The sequence below is a fragment of the Rhinoraja longicauda genome, chromosome 7 (genome assembly GCF_053455715.1).
Source record: "Rhinoraja longicauda isolate Sanriku21f chromosome 7, sRhiLon1.1, whole genome shotgun sequence".
NCBI classification, from domain to species: domain Eukaryota; kingdom Metazoa; phylum Chordata; class Chondrichthyes; order Rajiformes; family Arhynchobatidae; genus Rhinoraja; species Rhinoraja longicauda.
In genome coordinates this window covers 62021818-62045504 of record NC_135959.1, presented here as the reverse complement: position 1 = coordinate 62045504, position 23687 = coordinate 62021818, and the positions used below count along the sequence as shown (strand labels likewise).

Sequence of the window (23687 nt, the reverse complement as noted above, 5' to 3'; positions counted from 1 at the left end):
TGCTGCTTCATGTTTCACACAGGAGTGAGGATGATGCTCAAATAGCTGACTGACTGCATTAAGTTTGTCTAGTTTGGCAAGTCTGGAGGTTGTGTTCTCAATTAATTACATTGAACTGTGGGAGGAAGGAACTGCAGAAGCTGGTTTAAACCGAAGATAGACACAAAATGCTGAAGTAACTCAACGGGACAGGCAGCATCTCTGGAGAGATGGAATGGAAGAAACGTCACCCATTCCATCTCTCCAGAGATGCTGCCCGTCCCGTTGAGTTACTCCAGCATTTTGTGTCTGTCTTTGATTGAACTGTGGGAGATTGGCATTTATATGTTAATTAAACCTCCAGCTAGCTGCCTTTTCTGGGAGAAATAGTCTAAGGCACATTTCTGCGGGAATGGGATAAAGTTGCATCCTTTGTGGAGATTGGGATGTTAACTTTAAATCAAAATCAAACTTTCTAACCTTCTTGGATACAGGAGTGACGGAGTTGGCTGGAAATGTAATTGTCACATCAAAAATTTAGGAGCTCAGATTTGCAGATCTTTGAAGGTGAAAGAATGGGTCACAGACCCATCAGGCCATTAACTCCATACCCATCCTCAAGCACGCAACGATACTAATTGCACTCACATTGTCATTCCACCTGTCTGAGATAATTAGGCCAATTAAAACAAAATACATAACCAATCTTTGGCTTTACAAGGATAGAATACAGAAGCAAGAAGGTTATGCTGTTATTGTCTTATTTGTTGAACAGGCCTCAACTGGAATATTAGGTTTAAATCTGAGAATTATCTTTTAAGAAATGTATAGAGCATGAAAAAGAGATTTCAACAGAATTTTTCTCATGTGTTTCTGCCTCGAGGGCCTGATTGATCTCCTTCTATGTTTTTAGAAAAAATGAAAAGTGAGTATCAAAGTTGAGAATTTATTTATAGGTAACCTGGAACGTTCCACCTAGCAAAGGAAGAGCAAAGAGATTTAAAGAACTGTTCAAAATGATGAATTACTAAGGTAGAGGAATTAAGGATAAGCAGTGTACAGTGAAGAAGGTTTGTTAAGTAACAAAAAATGATTTAAGATAATTGGCAAAGAAAACTGATGTGAGATGATATTTTTCAGCCATGAAAGGATTTTCTTTAACAAAGAGCAGTGGAAGGAGTCCAATTTGTGACTTTTTCCACAGAAGCAGTCATACAATTAGCTAAACAACCTTCAACACAATGTATCATTCATTGAATTTCTCTTTGATTGTTTATCTATCCTCAATTAGTATAAGCACACATCAGTCTTTCATCGAACCAACAAAGAGAGCTGTTACAGTCCAGAAAACATTACTGGAGACAAAAGGAATTGTAGATGCAGAAACTCAAAGGGACAGGCAACATCTCTGGATAGAAGGAATGGGTGACGTTCCAGGTTGAGACCCTTCTTCAGACTTCAGTCCTCAGATGAGATGTTGTTTGTGTACAAAGCTGATAACAATATTTCCTTCCACCGTAGACATTTCTTCGGTAAAATGGCTGTTAATGTCCCTGGACTGGTGGCTGTTATCGTTTTTTACCTGCTGATTCTTGCAACCGGCATTTGGGCTTCTCGAAAATCAAAGCAAGAAGAGAAAAAATGCTCTGGAACTAGAAGTGAGGTGGCCATGGTCGGCGGCAGGAACATCGGAACCTTGGTTGGGATTTTTACAATGACAGGTAGATGACGATCTCTGCAAAAATAAAGCTGCTAAATGTTACTTTAATTGTCAAATTAATTTCTATCTCCAGAATGTTAAGGATGGAGAATTACAAACTCCAAACGCTTGTAGAGTGATTAATCAAAATGATTAATCTATGATGGGGTTAGTTCAAATCTATAGAGCTAATTCTCCTCAGAAAATCATTCCTCGCGCATCAATCTTCACAAATACTAACTTTTCAGGTTCAATCAGCAAGTGAAAGGAAGTTCAACTTCAATTTGTTTAGTTACCTGCATTGTCTCCCATTTAAGATTGTGCAGGGATCTTACATTTTATGTATGACACATGGATTGACCAGGTTCAAAACAGTTCAGCAAAGACAGGGATGAGGAACAAATTGGGCTTGATGTGAGCAGCAGAGTTTGGAGGATCTGAAAATCACTGAGAGAAACAAGAGATAATCAAGTTCTACACAATCAAACTGTTCAAATGTGTAATGCCTCCCCCCCCCCCCCCCCCCCCCCCCCCCCCCACCCCCCAATTAATGGAGAAACCAGTGAAGCAACAGCCCCAACAGCCCTTCCAGATGAAGTAGATGAGCTTTTAAGAGGTGTATGTGAACCTCTAAACCTCATCTCCTTCATTTGGTGCTCCCGATGTGGACACCTTTACAAGCATAGACGAGGGGACCATTTTCACTGAACACTTGCACTCCGTCCACCAAGACATGCTTGATCACCCGGTTGCTAACCATGACCTTCAGCAGCTGGCAGGTTGTGAAGGGTATTTTAACAGTTTAATGTCACAGATGGTAGGGAATATTCCAAAAAACTGTTCAAATAACTTTAAACATTTTTCTAAATTGAAATAGTAAAATAGCTAATAAGAGTAAGATTAATTAAAAACAAAACAAAACAAAGCACTAAGAAATAATTCAAATCAATAAAATGAAGTAAAAAGAAAACAAGTAAAGCAGTTCAATTTTCGCACCAGCTTGGAATCGACTTGACAGGGAGATGCATCAGTGTCTGACTGCCCAGATATTTCAGACTTCCAGCCATTATCATGCATGCACAGAAGCGTCAGACGTGTGGGGATGCAGACTGCTGATAACCAGCAATTCCCTTTAGAGCTGGCTATCAGTCGGTGAGACTTAAACCTGTAATTTTACAATGAATTTAAATAAGGGCCTGTCCCAGTTAGGCGATTTTAAGGCGACTGCCGGTGACTAGGCTGTCGCCGAACGTTCGCCGGGGTGTCACGGGCGGGCATGATCGTGAGGAGTCTTCAATGAATCGTAGCGGATCTCGGCGCGTCGTGGAAAAATGTACCTGCTAGAAATTTCTCGGCGACAGCTGGCTTATCGCCAGATATCGTAGTTTATTGCGGGCGTTGTCGCATACTGTCCCCAGGTTTGCTAGGTTGTCGCAGATGCATTTAGAAGCACGTAATATTAAATTAAGAAAAGGCATTTGAAGGTACCAGAAGATAGTTTTGTTTAATCAATTTATTTACCATCAGGACATTTGACAGGTAGATTGGAGGCGACAGTTTGACGGTCAGGTAAGCGTGGGAATTTTGCAATGTTTCCGAAGACGGTGTAATCTCTTAGCCAGGTGCTAGTTTCACAAAAAAAGTAACTTGTATCGACCTGACTCGCCATTGTCGTGGACATTGTCGTGGGGGGAAATAAAATGTTGCCGATCTGCTACGACTTTGACAGTCGCCGGCAGTCGCCTTAAAAATCACGTAACTGGGACAGGCCCTATAGATTAACAGCTTCATTGAACATGGGAATAGTACATAAATATATTAGAGCACAGCATTCAAAACAGAGGGGAATACAATGTTAACCCACCTGTTTTTATGCAGTAATTTGGGAAACAGGTAAATGTGGGTGTGGTTGCAAAAATACAGTAACAATTGAGTGCTAATGTGATTCATCTTACTTTTGAGTGTCATACCTTTGCAGCTACGTGGGTCGGAGGAAGCTTCATCAATGGGATTGCTGAGGTGATCTATCTACCACATCGTGGAGTAAGCTGGGCTCATGCACCCCTAGCTTATTCTCTCAGTCTTATTCTTGGTAAGTGCCAATAAACAAAAGCATTGCAAGATTCAGTGCAGCTTGATTGCTCACATTCAATGAACATAGAAACATAGAAAATAGGTGCAGGAGTAGGCCATTCGGCCCTTGGAGCCAGCACCGCCGTTCAATACGATCATGGCTGATCATCTAAAAATCAGTACCGCGTTCCTGCTTTCTCCCCATATCCTTTGATTCCGTTTGCCCTAAGAGCTAAATCTAACTCTCTCTTGAAAACATCCAGTGAATTGGCCTCCACTGCCTTCTGCAGCAGAGAATTCCACAGATTAACAACTCTCTGGGTGAAAAAGCTTTTCCTCATCTTAGTCTTAAATGGCCTACCCCTTACTCTTACACTGTGACCCCTGGTTCTGAACTCCCCTAACATCGGGAACATTTTGCCTGCATCTAGCCTGTCCAACCCCTTAACAACTTTATATGTTTCTATTAATAGATCCATGAACATTGCTATTTCTCTGCCAAATAACAACAATCAAGTGAATGAAATTAGAATTAAGGAATTAAGTATTAAATTAGTTCAGAAAAACGGGCAAAGTGATACAACACTTGAACTCAACTTGAACACAGATCAATATGACTTGGGTTTTCATTCATTAAGCTTTGCTAAATTTTCGACTGCTACTATGTAGTTACGAGCAAGATTGGAGAATCTTGGAGAAGATCATATAGATCTTACAGAGAAGGAAAGAACATTGCAGAGTGAGCCACGCTTGATAGTTCATAAATACCATCCCATAGAAAATCACTGTTCGCAGAACTTTGCTGGTTGAAGAAGGGTCTCGACCCGAAAGACACTCATTCCTTCTCTCCAGAGATGCTGCCTATCCCGCTGAGTTACTCCAGCTTTTTGTGTCTATCTCCTCGATCGCCTCGTGGCACCACGGGAGAAGAATGAGGAGATAAGACTTTTCTTTGCCTTCCATCACAGTGAGGGTGTGCCTGGAGCAATCACTGTGATGGCTGTTTGTGTCAAAATTGTAATTGTGTGTCTTGTGTTCTTTATTGTTTACTGCCGGACCCTGACGTGAGAGGACGCTGGCGCTATTTGTTCGCCGCTTCTCCGTCAGGATAGTTCGTCTGTTTGTTTTTACGTCATGACTGTTTTTGTAAAGCGTCTTTGAGCATTTGGAAAAGCGCTATAAAAAATAAATGTTTATTATTATTATTATTATTATCTGCTGGTTGAACACCTGGCAATTTCTAAACATGCACCAAAAAATAGGTTGATCATTTGAAATCAATAACAGGTATTGAGTGAAAAGAAAACTAATTGTATAAGGATACTAGACCATGGACCCGTTGGGCCCAAACCTCTCCTGTATTGGTGCAGCACCCTCTCCTGCCCCCCTCCCCTCTCCCCCCCAGCAACAATGCAGCAACAATGATCAAGAAAAGGTGGAGCCCACAATGGTCCATTGTTGGCTGTGAAAAAGGTGATAACAAAGGGATACGAACAGTGAAACTAAGCAGGCCGACTGTGAAATTAGTAGGGTGACTAGGGTGGGGGAGGGACGGAGACAGAGGGAATGCAATGGTTACTTGAAATTAGAGAAATCAATTATCATACCGCTGGGTTGTAAGCTGCCCAAGCGAAATATGAGGTGCTGTTCTTCCAATTTGTGTTTGGCCTCACGCAAACTCCCAATCTGCTGTTTGCCAGATACTTTAACTCCCCGTCCCATTCCCATACTGACCTATCTTTCCTGGGCCTCCACTGTCCGAGTGAGGCCAAACGCAAATAAACGTTGTTGTTCAAACTGCTGAAATTCAAGGCAGGATGGTGCAGTCTGAAGGCCCCCTATGCCTGGCAACATCCTTGTAAATCTTCTCTGCACCGTTTCCAGCTTTACAACATCTTTCCTATAACATGGGTGGCACGGTGGCGCAGCGGTACAGTTGCTGCCTTACAGCGCTTGCAGCGCCGGAGACCTGGGTTTGAACCCATCTACGGATGTTGTCTGTATGGAGTTTGTATGTTCTCTCCATGACATGCGTGGGTTTTTGCCGAGATCTTCGGTTTCCTCCCACACTCCAAAGATGTAAAGGTTTGTAGGTTAATTGGCTTAGGTTTTTTATACTTGGTATAAGTGTAAATTGTCCATAGTGTGTCTAGGCTTGTGTTAATGTGCAGGGATCGCTGGTCGGTGCAGACTTGGTGGGCTGAAGGGCCTGTTTCCCTGCTGTATCTCTAAACTAAACTGAACCCAATACTCTAAATGCGGACTCACCAATGTCTTATATCTTCACTATCTACAAGACCATTCACGTTAGCCTCATCTGCAAACATGCTAATCATGCACGTTCTCGATGATTACAACATTTGGTCTGTTGTGTAGGAAACTATAACCAAGTTGCTAGCCTCAGGTAGGGTGAGGGGAGATTAGTACAGGTGTGAGAGGTTATGGGGAGTAGGCAGGAGAATAGGGTTAGGAGGGAGAGATAGATCAGCCATGATTGAATGACGAAGTAGACTTGATGGGCTGAATGGCCTAATTCTGCGCCTTTCAATTATGATTAGGACAGTCATACTATAATGTGCATTTGCACCGATTGGCACAATGCCAATAGCATACCCTCAGGCAAGACCAGCACTGGAGGTGTTCAGCAGCACAAATCCCAGCTCAATAATCAGAATTGCAACCACAAGCTTTCTACCTATGTACTGTTTTTATTTTTAATCCAGGTGGCCTTTTCTTTGCTGAGCCAATGCGATCCAAGCAGTATGTCACAATGATGGATCCATTCCAGATAAAATTCGGGAAAGTGATGGGCGGCCTCCTCTTCATCCCAGCGGTTTTGGGAGATATATTTTGGTCAGCAGCCATTCTTGCAGCATTGGGTAAGTTCAAAAAAGATGCCAGGTATTGAAACAAATTGTAATATATGTCAGCAATTTGGTGTAACTTTGATGTGCTAACGACAATCGGATCTGTTTCAGGTGCTACAATGACTGTGATTTTGAATATTGAAACCTACTTGTCCATTATCCTGTCAGCTTGTGTGGTGACAATATACACACTACTTGGTGGCCTCTATTCAGTGGCATATACAGATGTGATGCAAATGGTCTTTATTATTATCAGTCTGGTAAGTATTTTCTATCACTTTTCTGATTCAGAATGTCTAGTAGCTGCCAATTAAAGCGAACTAAAACACTGGTGATTTTTATTCTGTGTGCAAATTATATCAACATATTTTAAATGGTGGAAGTTTTGACACAGACGATCTCCTTTTGCAACTTAGCTCCAGCTTTTGTGATCTTTTAAATACATCGTTTGAATTCAAAAATAGATGCAGCCCAGAAAAACAGCCTCACCCCCGGCCCTCCAACACACATTTCAGTCTGAAGAAGGGTCACAACCCGAAACGTCACCCATTCCTTCTCTCCCGAGATGCTGCCTGACCTGCTGAGTTACTCCAGCATTTTGTGAATAAAAACCTTCGATTTGTACCAGCATCTGCAGTTATCTTCTTATATTATTCTTACACATTTCTTCCCTTGCAGTTTGTGTGGTGTTAATAGTTCATGCGCAGAGTCTTAGGTGTGGAGACAGCCAAGGTTGTATTGCTCCAGTATACATTGGCTGACCCACAGTGAATTAAAATCCCCGTCCTGAACCACTGCGACAAACATCACTTATCCCTTGAAAAGTAACTTGAAGGTTGGCTTGCTTTCAGGCTAAAAAATTCTCTTTGTGGAAAAAAAATGAAAACAAGAAGACAGTACGAAGATTTTAAATCAACTGCACGTTAGGACTGCCTTAAATGCATTGCATGAGGGTGTGGTGGAGGCCTATACTCTCACAACATTTAAGATGTAACTGGATGAGCAATTGAATCACCAAGACGTGGAAGATTTTGGACCAAGGGCAGATTAGCATTATTAGCACAGATGGGTACTCAATGATTAGCATGGAGATGTGAACCAAAGAGCCTGTGTCTTTGTTGTCTTGCACCAATTGTCCCAGAATTAATGAGAAAATTTTAGCGATACCCCCGATAAAGAGTTAAATTTTGTCTTTCTTTGAAACTTGCAGGCAAGAACTGATTAAGATAACTATTCACACTGACCCACAGGGGGTTTTATTTTAAGAGAAAAAAAAGGGGGGAAATTAACTCAATGGTCTTGATGGGATTGCTTTGAGAGACAATATAGACTTGATGGGCCAAGCGGCCTCTTTCTTTGTCATATGGGAATATGAGAAATAGGAAAATGTGCAAAATTAATTTGTGCAGAAACATGAACATGATTTCAACCTGACCTGGGCAGTAAGTGGTTGTGGAGATTTCAGGCTCAATATTCCAATTACAGCATTGCAGGAAATTGTAGGCTCAGAGCTCATTTGCTCAGTTCATCTTTTTCATGCCCATTAGGTGGTGTGTAAAACACATCTTGACCTGAAATGCCTTTATTAGTTTCTCTTATCTTACCTGTGCGATACCCTAAATAGTAGTGACAAAATGAAGGCTGAACATTTGATTATCCGAAGAAAGGACCTGACCCGAAACGTCACCTATCCATGTGCTCCACAGATGCTACCTGACCTACAAGTTACTCCAGCACTTTGTGCCCATGCAAATATATCCCTGGACTGATTGCAGGTCCAGGGATTGCTTGTTTGCTGTTTTGGATCGTTTTGAACGTTATGTTATATCTAAAATTTGACTTCACTGATCATGGAATGGCTTTTTTTTTAAATGGTGTGCAAAAAATCTGAAGGCCTTAGACATGTTTTCTGAAAATTCCTAGTATTTCATGCATATTAAGCAGCTCATATTACTGCCATCACTTCCTCAACTGTTTATAATCAGTTTTACCATTGTTCTGACTCTATAACACTCAACTAGTTGTTCATCAGACAGAATTTATCAAATTATTTAATTGAGATTCGCATGTTCTTTCGGGACCTTGTAGAAAATAATAATCTTTTTAACTAAAATTTCAACGATACCTCTGAGTAAGCAGCCACATAAGAAGGGACATATCTCGAGAGTTGAAAAGTTCCCTGATAGACAATCTATAGGTTTTCCAACTGCATAGGCCGGGTAGATACAAGAACTACCAGAATATCAATGAATTTGTTGCTTTTTCTCTTGATGGAAATGTTAGCATAGTCAAAACTAGCAGCAGAAGGAGAAAAAATGTCTCTGTCGGTTCAAGTTAGAGGAGGTAACAAACATAGAACGTAGAACTGTACAGCACATGCACAGGCCCTTCAGCCCATGATGTCCGTGCTGAACATGAAGCCAAGTGAAACTAATCTCTGCCTGTATATGATACATGTCCCTCCACTCCCTGCATAACTATGTATGAGGAAAGAGCTTCTTCCCCTCTGTTATCAGGCTTCTGAATGGATATTCCACAAGTTGGGGTACTGTCCAATTCACTTTTGTCATTGGAATTTGTCTTTGGAACTGGAGCACTACAATGCTGAGAACCATATTCTGCACTCTGTATCTTTTCCTTTGTTGTATTTGAGTTTGACTTAATTATATTTATGTATGGTATTATCTGATCTGATTGGATACCATGCAAGACAAAACTTTTCACTGTACACGTGACAATAATAAACGTGAACCTGAGCCACTCTAGGTTGCTGGCTATTAAATAGGGATGACGAGGACTGAAGTTATAATCAAAAGGATGCAGAACTTCCCATTTCCCTTCATCCCACAATGATTTCTACTTTATAAGCTGCAGATGGTTTAAGCATGGACCTCTTTCTTTCCATGTCCCTACCAGAGCACCACTGCAATATCTAACTCCTTGCAGAGAGCCAACAGTTCCCATCTAGCCAGTCAGCAGCAGTTCAGACGCAAGAAAGCTGGCCCACAAACACTCCAAATGTAATCTGTAAAATTTTGCGGCCAATATATCAAACAATATCCTCTTCAGAACACAAATGTGAAAGTTGAGGAGCATCCTTCATAAATCAAGTGTACCATCCATATTTGGCTCTGGAATGCATTTATCCATTTTCTTAATTTAGCCCAATGCACAAGTTGACAGAGCCTGTTATCACCTTAGTTTTTCTATATGACATAATTCTAATTAAGTAAGGTATTAAAAAAGGCAATATCACAAAGCTATCATGAAACAAAATTGCAACCCTTTCCTTGCCGATAATAACATTGTATGAAGTATTCATACAACCGATAACCATGAGGAATACATTGCATTTGTATTGGGATATCTGAACGCTTGACAAGAAATTAACTACATAAAAACATTTGGTCACCCATTACAGGAAAGATATGCAGGCCTTGGAGAGGGTGCAGAAGAGGTTTACCAGAATGCCGCATGGATTAGAGGGTGTTAACTATGAGTGGCCAAACAGACTTGTGTGGCGGACACGGAGCTGTCCGTCCAAGAATGAGGCAGCACACTGAGTTATCCAACACCACTTTATTCCGTGTGTCGCACCCTCCTTCCCCACTCTCTTATCTTCTGCCCTTGGACTCCTCGTGACCTCTCACGAGCCTCTCACGAGCCTCAGGTTATGTACTGTGTGTGGCCCACCACCAGGGGCCGCTACATGACCCCCCCCCCCCCAGAACCAGAGGCGCAGAAACGGTCGGGCAGCCGGACGAGGCGGCCGGACCTTGTACGCACGTTCCCGTGCAAAGGAGTCCTGCCCTGTAAGGGCAAATTAGGTTGGGCCCGAGATGAAGGACGCCCCCGACGACGGGGCTGGACCTCTCGTACTGGCTCGCTCAGGTCCAAATGGGCCGGTTTTAAACGGGCCACCGATACCGTCTCTTGCCGACCCCCCATGTCCAACACAAAAGTCGTGGGCCCATGCTTCAGCATCCGAAAAGGACCTTCATCTGGGCGCTGCAAGGGCGACCTGTGTGCGTCGCGCCGAAGAAAAACGTAGGAGCTGTTGGCAAGAGCCGGAGGCACATACGATGGGGTGATCCCATGCCGGAATGTTGGGACAGGAGCCAGGGCGCCAATCCTTTCCCGCAGATGGACCAGCATGGCGGATGATGACTCCTGAGGGTCACCGGTGTTCGGAATAAATTCTCCGGGCACGGTGAGCGGAAAACCGTAAACCAATTTCGCCGATGAAGACTGCAGGTCTTCTTTAGGGGCAGTGCGAATTCCCAACAGGACCCACGGCAACTCGTCCATCCAGCCGGGACCGGTGAGGCGTGTTTTTAAAGCATCCTTAAGACGGCGGTAGAAACGTTCCAACAACCCATTGGACTAGGGGTGGTAAGCCGTAGAGTGGTGAAGCTGAGCTCCCAATAGACGAGCCATTGCGGACCACAGTTCCGACGTGAACTGGGCATCCCGGTCGGACGTGATATCAGACGGTATCCCGAAACGAGCAATCCAATTAGCTACTAAGGCACGTGCGCAGGACAAGGCCGAGGTGTCAATGAGCGGGATGGCCTCGGGCCACCGCGTGAAGCGGTCCACTACCGTAAGCAGATGCGAGTTGCCATGGGATGGTGGCAGCGGCCCCACGATATCTACGTGGATATGGTCAAAACGCCGGCGAGGCACTGCGATGCCTTGAACCGGTGCCTGGATGTGCCGCTGAACCTTCGACGTTTGACATGCAATGCACGTCCGGGCCCAACGCCTGACCAGCTTTCGCAAACCATGCCACACGAATTTTGAAGCAACCAATTTCACCGTCGTGCGAATAGATGGATGGGCCAAAGTATGAATGGCGTCGAAAACCTGACGACACCAGGCTGCCGGAACAACAGGCCGCGGCTGTCCTGTGGAGATGTCACATAGGACGGTGATACTGGCGGGGCCCAAAGGAATTTCTTCGTGCACCAGACCCGTGATGGCAGTTCAGTATGCCTTCATCTCCTCGTCTGCCAGCTGTGCTGCCGCTAAAAGAGAATAATCAATTCCTGAAACCATGTCGAGAGCGGCTATCACCGCTGGGCGAGACAAGGCGTCCGCGACCCGATTACTTTTCCCTGCGATGTGGCGGATGTCCGTGGTAAACTCCGAGATCGCCGTGAGTTGGCGCTGCTGCCGAGCGGACCAAGGATCCGCAACCTTGGCAAAAGCAAAGGTAAGGGGCTTATGGTCGGTAAAAGCGATGAAGTTTCGGCCCTCCAGGAAATACCGAAAATGTCTAACTGCCAGATGTAAACCAAGCGGCTCCCGGTCGAATGTGCTATATTTACATTCCGCCGAAGTTAGCTGGCGGCTGAAAAAGGCAAGAGGTTGCCAGTGTCCGTCAAAAAATTGTCCTAATACGCCACCAACCGCAGAGTCCGAGGCATCCACGGTTAGTGCCGTAGGGGCGTCGACACGCGGATGCACTAACATCGTCGCCCGAGCCAATGCTTCTTTCGCCCCCTCAAATGCCGCCACGGTGACGTCGGACCACTGCACATCCCGCCGCTTGCCTGACAACAGATGAAATAAGGGCCGCAGTATTCTCACCGCCGCCGGCACAAATCGGTGGTAGAATTGAACCATGCCCACAAACTCCTGCAGGCCCCGCACTGTGGATGGTCGTGGAAACCGGCGAATGGCCTCCACCTTGTCTGGTAAGGGTACCGCGCCATGCCGCGTCACCCGGTGGCCCAGGAAATTGATTGCTCGGAGGCCGAACTGGCATTTAGCCGGGTTGATCACCAGCACAAATTCATTGAGGCGACAACACAACAGCTGGAGGTGGGCGCAATGCTCCTGCCGTGAACAACTTGCCACCAGGATGTCATCCATATAGATGAAAGCGAAATCGAGCACCCACCCAACGGTGTCCATCAGGCGTTGGAATGCCTGCGCGGCGTTTTTAAGGCCGAAAGGCATACGCAGGAATTCAAATAACCCGAAAGGGGTGATGATGGCGGTTTTCGGCACATTCTCCGGTCGCACAGGGATCTGATGGTAACCCCTGACTAAGTCGATTTTAGAAAAGAACTTGGCCCCGGCTAGATGGGCAGAGAAATCTTGAATGTGTGGGATGGGATACCGACCTGCAATTGTGGCGTCATTTAGGCGGCGGTAGTCCCCGCAAGGCCTCCAACCGCCAGACACCTTGGGCACCTTGTGCAGTGGAGAAGCCCATGGGCTGTCCGAGCGTCGAACAATTCCCATGGCTTCCATCTTCTGAAACTCTGCTTTCGCCATCTGCAGTTTGTCGGGGGCCAGTCTGCGGGCACGGGCATGAAGCGGTGGTCCCGAAGTGAGGATATGGTGTTGAACCCCGTGCTTGGGGTCGGTTGCGCTGAATTTAGGGGTCAGAATTTCTGGGAAATCGGCCAAAATTTGGGAGTAGATGTTATCCACCGCTGCCACCGGGTCGCGGGTTGGCACAGCGGACGCAGGAGGAGGTAAGGGAATTGATTCTAGTGTAGATGCATGGACCAGGCGTTGACCTCGCACATCCACCAGCAGAGATTGCGCCCGGAGGAAATCCGTGCCCAACAGTGGCTGGTGTACGTCTGCCACGGTAAATGTCCAGGGAAAGTGGCAAGCACCAAATATCAGGGGAATGGTACGGACGCCATATGTCCGTATGGGGCTCCCATTAGCGGCGGTCAATAAAGGACCCCGATTGCCAGCACACGTGTCCATCCCGGACGGAGGCACCACGCTGATTTCGGCCCCTGTATCCACCAGAAATCTGTGGCCTGACCGCCGATCCCAGGCGTATAGGCGATGGAACTTGCCGACCGCCGCGGAGATTACCGGCGGCCGGCCCCAGCGTTTCCCGGAAACGTACAGGGCGGACGGCACTGGCGGGCTGCCGAGCCCCAGCGCTGATGGTAGAAACACCATGCCCCGTCACGGGTTTCTCTGGCAGGCTCGGACGGCTCCGTGGAGTCCCTGGCCGGTGTGGATCGAGACCGCCGCGTTTTCCCGGACATTGTGGACACTTGGCCTAGCACCCCCATTCTCTGCCGCGCGGACACCCACAGCTCGTCGGCACGCTCCCCGAAAGCCTGAGGGTCTTCGAAACTTACCCCTGCCAGGAGCGTGCGCATATCTTCTGGAAGCTGCTGCAAAAAGGTATATTCAAATAACATGCAGGGCTGGTGGCCGTCCATGAGCGAGAGCATCTCACTCATTAGGGCCGAGGGCTTCCGGTCACCCAGCCGCCCATGTTGAAAATACGGGCCGCTCGTTCCATCCGACTGAGCCCGAAGGTGCGGAGTAGCAGTGCCTTGAGGCCCTTGTATTTCTCGGCTATCGGTGGATTCTGCAGGTAGGGAAGAATTCGCCCAGCCGTGTCTTGGTCAAGTGCATCGACTACGTAATAGTAACGGGCCTCTTCAGATTTGATTTTGCGGATGTAAAACTGCGCTTCGGCCTGTTGAAACCATACCCGAGGCTGGGCGCTCCAGAAGGTAGGTAGTTTCAGTGCAACAGCGTCCAGTATGGCCTGCTCGGCGGTGGTGGCTGGCTTGTCGCTGTCTGCGTATTCGTACATGCTGAACTTCCAAAATGTCTATTTTGGACGTCGGTCGGTCACCAGATGTGGCCGACACGGAGCTGTCCGTCCAAGAATGAGGCAGCACACTGAGTTATCCAACACCACTTTATTCCGTGTGTCGCACCCTCCTTCCCCACTCTCTTATCTTCTGCTCTTGGACTCCTCGTGACCTCTCACAAGCCTCTCACGAGCCTCAGGTTATGTACTGTGTGTGGCCCACCACCAGGGGCCACTACACTTGGATTGTTTTCTGCGGAACACCAAAGGTTGAGGGGAGAACTCATAGAAGTAAATAAAATTATGCAACGCATAGATAGGGTAGACAGCCAGAACCTTTTCCCCCAGGGTGGAGTTGATTAAGACCAGAGGACATACTTTAAGGTGAAAGGGGCAAAGCTTAAAGGAGATCTGCAGGTCAATTCTTTTTTTACACAGAGGGTGGTTGGTGCTTGGAACGTGCTGCCAGGGCTGGTGGTGGAGACAGATACGATAGCGGCGTTTCAGCTTTTAGATAGGCGCATGGATATGCATGGAATGGAAGGATATGGATCATGTGCAGACAGATGGGATTGTTATCTTGGCATCATGTTCGGCATAGGCATTGAGGGCTGAAGGGCCTGTTCCTGTGCTGAACTGTTCTATGTTCGATATGACTCTCTTTGAAAATGTAGACAATGCAAACAGGAAAGGATTATATGACCTTACTGTATTTTTGTTCCTTATTAGTGGTTCTGTGTGCCCTTTGCCCTTACGAACCCAGCAGTTACAGACATCAAATACACCATGGTAAATGAACTTTATCAGACCCCATGGATCGGTAAAATCGAGACGAAGCAGATCTTCCGATGGATTGATGATCTTCTTTATATGGTTAGAACTCTTCACATATTAAATATTGGTATTAAAATTATTTATCTTATTCCATAATTGAACTTCCAAAATATTTTGTGCTAAGATTTACTGTAAAAATTGAGTGTCTGGAAAACACCAAAATACTTTACATATCATCGACCTGAAAAAGTTCCCCCTGTTTTAACTGCTCGGGAAGTTTCCTTGGGAAAATTTTCCCAAGAGGAAGTGTTGGACATACATGCAACAGTCCTCACAGATGCAGCATCATCTCTTGCACGCATGTCCAACATTTTATATATTTATTTCATGTATCTAGCATCTGCAGTTTTATATTTCAGATACCATCGTCCATTTGTGGATGACATGTTGATACGGGCTACTACATCATATGGAATATGATATGCTACTACAGCACTATGCCACTGTTGATATGTTACTACATTAGTGTGTTGTGCCACATGTGGTGGACAGAGATTACACTCAGTTGTTATGAAGTGATTGGAAAGGCACAAGCTACTGGAGGTATCCCAAAATGCTGGAGTAACTCAGCAGGTCAGGCAGCATCTAGGAGAGAGGGAATGGGCGACGTTTCACGTCGAGACCCTTCTTCAGGCTGAAGAAGGGTCTCCGACCCGAAACGTCACCCATTCCCTCTCTCCTTGATGCTGCCTGACCTGCTGAGTTACTCCAGCATTTTGTGATACCTTCGATTTGTACCAGCATCTGCAGTTATTTTCCTACAAGCTACTGGAGGATCACCATGGCAGTCTGCGGGCTTTAGGTGGAGTTCAGGTTTCACTACGTGAAGCTTTGTCACTGATCTACTTGACAGGTCGGTCGCAGCAGGTTAATTTGGTCCCCCGTGACTGCAGGTGGCTCATGCAGCCACAGGGAAAAGCATGGGGTCAAAATCAAGAAGTGGGCCACACGGAGCATGATCTGACCAGATGGTTCAAGGCAGAACCTGTGCATCTTGAGTTATGGGTATGAGTGATCGGTAGCCAGTGCAATGGAGAGGAAAAGATAAGTTCCGGTGTCCTAGAGGGCAATTTTCACAAGAGTTAGGCTTTCGATTTTAGAGATACAGAGTTGAATCAGGCCATTCGGTCCACCAAGTCCGTGCCGACCAGCGATCACCCCAGACACTAAGCACTATCCTACACACCAGGGGCAATTTACAATTTACCAAAGCCAATTAACATACAAGCCTGTACTTCTTTGGAGTGTAGGAGGAAACTGGAGCACCTGGAGAAAACCTATGTGGTCACAGGGAGAACGTATAAACTCTGTACAGACAGCACCCGTAGTCAGGATCGAACCTGGGACTCTGGTGCTGTAAGGCAGCAACTGTACCGCTGCGCCACCGTGCCACCCAGTTCAGCTGCCAAGGATTCAGTTGAGAATATTGACAGGGCAGACTGCACAATATGGTTGCACACTCAAATACTTGTAGAAACAAGGAACTGCAGATGCTGATTTACAACAACAAAAAAAGACACAAAGTGCTGGAGTAACTTGGCGGTTCAGGCAGCATCTCTGGAGATAAAGGAACTGCAGATGCTGGTCAGTGCACGGGCAAACCTACTGGAAAGTATAAAAAAGCTCATCTGTAATTGTGCATACAATATTGCGATGAAACCATTCAATTAGCATTATTTCATGTTTGAAATTATCATTGTTAAATAATTGACTGAATAAATTTGTTTTGATCTTCATTGTTGGCTTTCCATTTACTCCTTGCAGAGTTTGGGAGGTATTCCTTGGCAAGTGTATTTTCAGCGAGTCCTTGCAGCATCATCAATTTCCCAAGCAAGGAAGACATCTTATGTAGCTGGGGTGCTCTGCTTCACATTGTCCTTCCCTTCCATCATTATTGGAGCAGTTGCAGTATCTACAGGTAAAGTAATGATACAATATACTGTTAAGATTATTTTTGTACAAGAGTCATTTATAATAATACTTAAGCATGGTCCTTGACACAAACTAGCAATCATTTGTTTGATATCTTTTCTATGTGTGGCCTTGTAGATACTAAACAGTGATTGGAACAGTTTTAATTGATGCAAAGGCTAAACACTTAAGATTATATGCCACTCAGAGCATGTTTTAATGCAGCAAGGCTTCTGGCTACCTGTGAACTGAATCCACCAGAATACACAGGATCACTAATGCTCGTGAACTGGAAGCATTTTTATCAACAACACAAGATGTTTTTGGCAGCATGGATGATTGCATTCTTTGCAGAATGTTTCCTTCAAATCCTCATAGTGTCAAAATAAAGAAAATTGGTTAATGAATGAGTCAATTTACAATTTTCAGTGGTGAATATGACTTTCAAAGAAAAATGGAAAAAGCCTGCTTACCTGAGAGTAGACACAAAATGTGGGAGTAACTCAATGGGTCTGGCAGCATCTCTGGAGAAAAGCATTGGGTGAGGTTTCAGGTCAAGACCCTTCTTCAGACCTGAAACATCACCTATTCCTTTTCTCCAGAGTTAATGCCTGACCCACTGAGTTACACCCACATAAACTTATTTGGTATTATGATTTTGAAGGCTGAGCTGTAGTCAGTGAGTAGCCTGCTGACATAAGTGTTCTCATTGTCAGTGATCTAGAGCTGAATGTAGTGCAAAGGAGATGGTACCCTCCATGGACCTAATTTGTCTGTATTCAAATTGCAAGGGATCTAGATTGTCTGGGAGACTGATGGAGATGTGGTCCATCACCAATCTTTCAAAGCACTTCATTATGGCTGATGTTAGAGCTACTGGGCAGCAGTCATTGAGACTGTTTGCTTTACTTTTCTTGCGGACTGGAATGATGGAGGTTTCTTTGAGACCGTTGAAGTGAGAGGTTGAAGATGTCGGCAAAAACTGTGGCTAATTGATTGGGGTACAATTTCTGAAATCTTCCAGGGACTCTATCGGGCTCACCACTTTGCGAGAGTTTACCTTTGTGAAAGCAGATCTGATTTTTGCTTCTGAGATGCATGGTTCAGAGCCAACAGGAGATGGGGGGTTACGTGCCCGGGTGGAAATGTGTTTGCCTGTTCAAAACAATCATAAAAGACATTAAATTAATCGAGTAGAGATGTCATTGCCAGAGTTCACACCTGATTCTGGCTTGTTGCATGTGATCGTATTCACACTCTTCTAAGTTATCTGGCATCCGCTTGTACGAATTAAGCCCCAGCTTGTTTTGGAATCCTATCTTGGCAACCCTGATAGCCTCATGGAGATAATACTAGGCTCTCCTATACAGTGTGGGATCATCCTTCTTGAAAGCCTCAGATCTGGGGCTTCAGCAGTTTCCCTTATAGCATGATGTTGTTAAGTTAGCTCTAATAATGGATGATTCAAAGACTTATAATAGAGAAGTGCAATAGATGTCAGAAATCTTACAACAGTACAGAGTGATGATGCTGTAATGAGGGCAATATCATAGCAGAGCCAAGAGTCAGTGAGTTGAAAGCCTTTTGAATAGATGAAGATGTTTTCAAACGAACAATTACATTGATCGATGTCAAGGAACAGAAGGTCATGCTATTCTCATGTCTTTCTGTTAGGTAACTGGCTATAATTGAAAAATGATTCTTGTTTGAAGAAGCACAGAAGAGTCCCAATAGATACATCAGTTTGAAACACACTGCTGCACTGCTCCAGTGATGGGAGTCTTTGAGGAAGCACTAGGACCGGTATGCGGTTATAAAACTACAACGTTAGGTCTGTGATTAATCAGTCTTGCATATCAAATGGACTGCATTAAGACCATGAGACCGCTACCAGTATGTCTCATTCAAGTGAAATGATGGCCATTTGCAACTGCTGTCAAAGTATTCAGTTGAATCAAGAGGAGATTAAGTGCCTTTAAGACTTAATTGAGCAGTTCCATTTCTTACACTGTACTGATCTTAAATATCCATTAACGTTCTTGAAGTGAGCCATTACATGGGCACCTATAACGATTTCTAATGGGGAGAAGGTCTTGCCATGATATTATTCTGCCAGACAATAATTCAGGATGCAGTAGGTGGTAGGCTGGAAGAGTGAGGTCAATCAATAGAAAAGGATGAATGATAAGGTTTTGCAAACCTGGTTGATGGTGGGAAATGGATATTCAATTGTGTCTGTTGTTCTGCGGAAACCCTTACAGATAAAAGTGGTAGCTACCGTTTGTGGTTTATAGGAAAGTCAGCATCCAATTTATGGTCAGTAATTTTCTTGACATTATTTATAGTTGCAGTATGGCTCAAATGTAAGGTGTTCAAAACTGATTGTATCACACTGAATGATGTCTGTTAAAAATATTGTTATGGCTTAAAATACAGCAAGTGTGTCAATAATTTGAGGATGAATGCACAGTGACATTGCAAGGTTTACTGCATGTCATCCATTCCACAATCAATAGACAATAGGCAATAGACAATAGGTGCAGGAGTAGGCCATTCGGCTCTTCGAGGCAGCACCGCCATTCACCGTGATCATGGCTGAATGTTACCTCATTGTATGAAGAGGATATAGGTTTATCAATGTCATGTGCACCAAGATACAGTGAAAAGCTTTATTTTGCATTGTATTTAATCAGGTCAAATAGTACTATACATAACTGCAATCAAGTGAAACTCAAGTAGAATAGCTAGGGCAAAGGGGAAGATATAGAGGGCAGAATATAGTTCTCAGCATTGTACCATACCAGTTTCATGGACTAAATCAAATATCTGCTGTGGAGTAGAGATGAAATTGGACAGTATGCTAGTTTATGGAAGGACCATTCAGAAGCCTAATAATAGTCATGGAGTCATACAGCACGGAAACAGGCCCTTCGGCCCAATCTGTCCATGCCAACCAAGCTGCTCCATCTACGCTTGTACTATCAGCCTGTGTTTTGGCCCCTATCCCTCTAAACTTTTCCTATCCATGTACCTGTTCAAACGTTTTTTAAATGTAATTATTCTCCCGGCCTCAACTACTTCTTCGGGCAGCTTGTTCTATACACCCACCACATTCTTCTGTGAAAATGATCCCCCTCATATTCTTATTTTATCTAACCCCCCCCCTCCCCCCACCCCCCAACTCCCCCCACATCCCAACTTAAACCTATGTCCTCTGGTTCTTGATTCCCCCATTCTAGGTAAAAGACTGTCATATGTTGAAAGACTGGAGCGACTAGGCTTGTATACACTGGAATTTAGAAGGATGAGAGGGGATCTTATCGAAACATATAAGATTATTAAGGGGTTGGACACATTAGAGGCAGGAAACATGTTCCCAATGTTGGGGGAGTTCAGAACCAGGAGCCACCGTTTAAGAATAAGGGGTAGGCCATTTAGAACGGAGATGAGGAAAAACATTTTCAGTCAAAGAGTTGTAAATCTGTGGAATTCTCTGCCTCAGAGGGCAGTGGAGGCTAATTCTCTGAATGCTTTCAAGAGAGAGCTAGATAGAGTTCTTAAGGATAGCGGAGTCAGGGGGGTATGGGGAGAAGGCAGGAATGGGGTACTGATTGAGAATGATCAGCCATGATCACATTGAATGGTGGTGCTGGCTCGAAGGGTCGGATGGCCTACTCCTGCACCTATTGTCTATTGTCTATTGACTGCTTCTTTTGACACCATTTCCACCAGCCTGTCCTGATAGTTTTTCTTCGAATCTTTGTCTTTGACTGAAAGAGATGATTGCGCTTTCTGCTTGGGAAAGATCTTCAGGACATAAACATCGTCCGCGGGGTGTTGCTTTAAAGACTTGCATCTCCTTTTCAACCTTCTCTTTTAGTGTGCCAGCATCTTTTTCAAGGCTACTCACATTGGGTTGCTGCCTGTTCAGCATCTAGTTCCAGTTTTTCCTTCTTTCTTCTCAGCTGTTTCTTCTGTCTCTTCTGTTCTTCTTCCTTTTGTTCTTCTTGTGCCTCAATCTCATGCTTGCATTTCAAGTAGGCAACCCATTCTACAAGAACAGCCATATCTGCCTGAGCTTTCATGCGAGCAGAGAGAGTTAAAGATGCACATGATGAAGAACGAGATTTGTGGCTCAATTTAGGTTTTAAGACATTTGAAACACTGTCATCAGGTCCAATGTCATCTAAGTTCACTCTGTTGTGTGGCACTCCCAGCAATGGAGTGTGTAGTTTGCTGACCAACCTTAGATAACCACGCCCTAGTATCTTGTGTAAACTCGATGAAAGTTTCCACTGTTTGGTGAATCCACTGATTTTGCTTTTCGAGTTAATCTTCAGCCAGTGATAACTTTACCAATGCTTGGTAATCTTCTTTGATTTCATCACAGAGCTGGCTTAATTGAATCAAGTTGGTTTGTACTTCATTTACATTTTCACTTGATTTCATGAGCTCTTTCATCATTTCCATTCATTTGTTAGCTTTTTTATATCTTTTGTTTTTCCTCTTCTGGTGCTTCTCAATGAGCGATTCCAAGCCCTTGGCAGTGAGTTTGATAATCCTCTTTTCCTTTTCAGAATCTTTTCTGATATCGCTACTTTGTGGCTGAACATCAGATCTAACCACAGACATACTTGTACACTATCCCTTTAAGACTTGTCGAGGTAAAGTCGTATCTTGCACAAGTATTCAAAACAACTGATATCATGTGATGCTCAAGGTCACTTCTTTGTTCTCAGCATTCTATTACAGAAGCCGTTTTTCAATACAGCTTCTGATATATAGCTTTTCCAATAAAGCATAATGCTGTACTCACTTTTCCTGTGCGTTAGGTTTCGAAGTTTCCAATCTCCATTAGTCAGATTAGCGCAGGTGACAACCCTGTCCAGTCTGTGGGATTCGGCGTCAGGCTTGTGAAATAAAACAATCCTTGTTCCATCCAGTTGATTCACAACCTTCAGTCTCACTCATAGAGCCAATTCTTACTTTTAATGGCTCTTTAGAAGCAATTCTTACTTAAAGTGTAATGGCAACTTCAGTCTTTTCCAGTAAACTCTTTTCTAATTGCCATTACTCCACAGGGAGCCGGACTGAACTTGACGTAAACCCAACAGAGATTTTTCCAGACATATTTTCAGTTTAATTAGTTGTTTAATGAAGAAGTTGTACAAACAAGAAGATGAACATACCAGGCTGTACTCACCTCGCATTCAAGTCATAGCTGGTGCTCTGTTCACCCCGTCTGCCCACAGCTCTCGTTGCAGGTCTGATAAGAATTGTATCCTCTCCTAGCTCCCCGTGTCTAACTCCTACCAGTCCCTGTGTCTCCAGATAGACCACCTTGTTATGGCTCCGCCCAGTCCGTTATGCCCATATATGTATTCATCTAACAACAGCCCCCTAGTGTCCAAAATAATACGGTAAGATAAATCTAGACAAAATAATATAATATGCTAAATCAGCCAGCACCACCACAAATGGCTCCTACAAATATAAATTGAAAATAGCTGAAAGCCCAGAACTAATCCCTGTGTAACTTCACATGTAACAATCTGCCAAACTGAAAATAACTTCTTTATCATTATTCTTTTCTTGTCTTTTAGATTATTGTCTATGCTAATATGATACCTCATATGTCAAAGCTCGCAAAAGTGTTATAGATGATTGGGCACCTGCTGAAATCTAGTGGTCCAAAAATTTCATGGCTACAATTGCATTTCTAGTTTATTGCAAAATTCAAGAAATTTCCAGTCAATTTCTTTAGACGTAATCTTTAAAACCCCCATGCACACTTACGCTTTTAAATTACTTGTAAATTCAATTCTTAAGAATGTTGTTGAGCTGTTCAAAAATTTAATGGAATAAATAGGAACAGTAGATTGAGTTTGCAACTTATTGCAAGTTTATTCCAAGGATTGAAGTTTATTGCAGTGGTTTAAATAAATCATTTAAACCACTGCAATAAACTTCAATCCTTGGAGCTACTAGTTTTTTTTCCCTACTTATCTTACCAGCACCAAACCTTTTTTTATAATCTCAAACTGAGACCCAAAATTTGAAGCTAGAAAGTATTACTAATAATTGGATCAAGTTATTAATTTGTTCATTTGGTTGTCCTCGGCTATTTTAATGAATTATTAGCTTGTTTAATAATGTGGGCAGAATAGGGTCATTTGGGCATTCTTAAGTTGTTATTAGCTAATGTGGCTCCAATTGTATTGTTAGTAGATAATTCAAATCCCAGGATTTATAGTTTTCTGCAATTTGCCAAAATTTCCCAACTTCTGGGCTGGAATATTTCCACTAGTGGGAGAGTCTAGGACTAGAGGTCATAGCCTCAGAATTAAAGGATGTTCTTTTAGAAAGGAGAAGAGGAGAAATCTATTTAGTCAGAGGGTGGTGAATCTGTGGAATTATTTGCCATAGAAGACTTGGAGGCCAGGTCAGTGGATATTTTTAAGGCAGAGATAGATTCTTCATTGGTACAGGTGTCAGAGGTTGTGGGGAGAAGGCAGGAGAATGGGGTTTAGGAGGGAGAGATAGATCAGCCATGATTGAATGGCGGGGTAGACTTGATGGGCCGAATGCTCTAATTCTACTCCTATTCCTTATGACCTTATGATCTTAATCAAACTTGTCACCCAGGGACCCCATCAAAAATACATGTTGCTGACATTGCAGTTTAATACAGCTGCTCCATCCTCACTGTCAGAGTTCATGAGGTAAGCTCCAACAT

At 44.1% G+C, this 23687-nt stretch overlaps 1 protein-coding gene across 2 annotated transcripts in view; it reads left to right on the top strand.

Annotated features, from left to right (window-relative positions):
• Positions 1 to 23687, top strand: part of LOC144595578 (high affinity choline transporter 1-like) — a 28087-nt gene that overhangs the window by 351 nt on the left and 4049 nt on the right. Inside the window, exons 2-7 of one of the 2 annotated variants that reach the window (XM_078403140.1) lie at positions 1501 to 1700; positions 3657 to 3770; positions 6475 to 6630; positions 6730 to 6878; positions 14936 to 15079; positions 16805 to 16958. In XM_078403140.1, coding sequence (XP_078259266.1) covers positions 1517 to 1700; positions 3657 to 3770; positions 6475 to 6630; positions 6730 to 6878; positions 14936 to 15079; positions 16805 to 16958 — 901 coding nt within the window. In that variant the 5' untranslated portion in view covers positions 1501 to 1516. Of the gene's footprint in view, positions 1 to 1439; positions 1701 to 3656; positions 3771 to 6474; positions 6631 to 6729; positions 6879 to 14935; positions 15080 to 16804; positions 16959 to 23687 lie in introns of those variants that run through there. The other variant, XM_078403139.1, reaches the window with a different exon arrangement.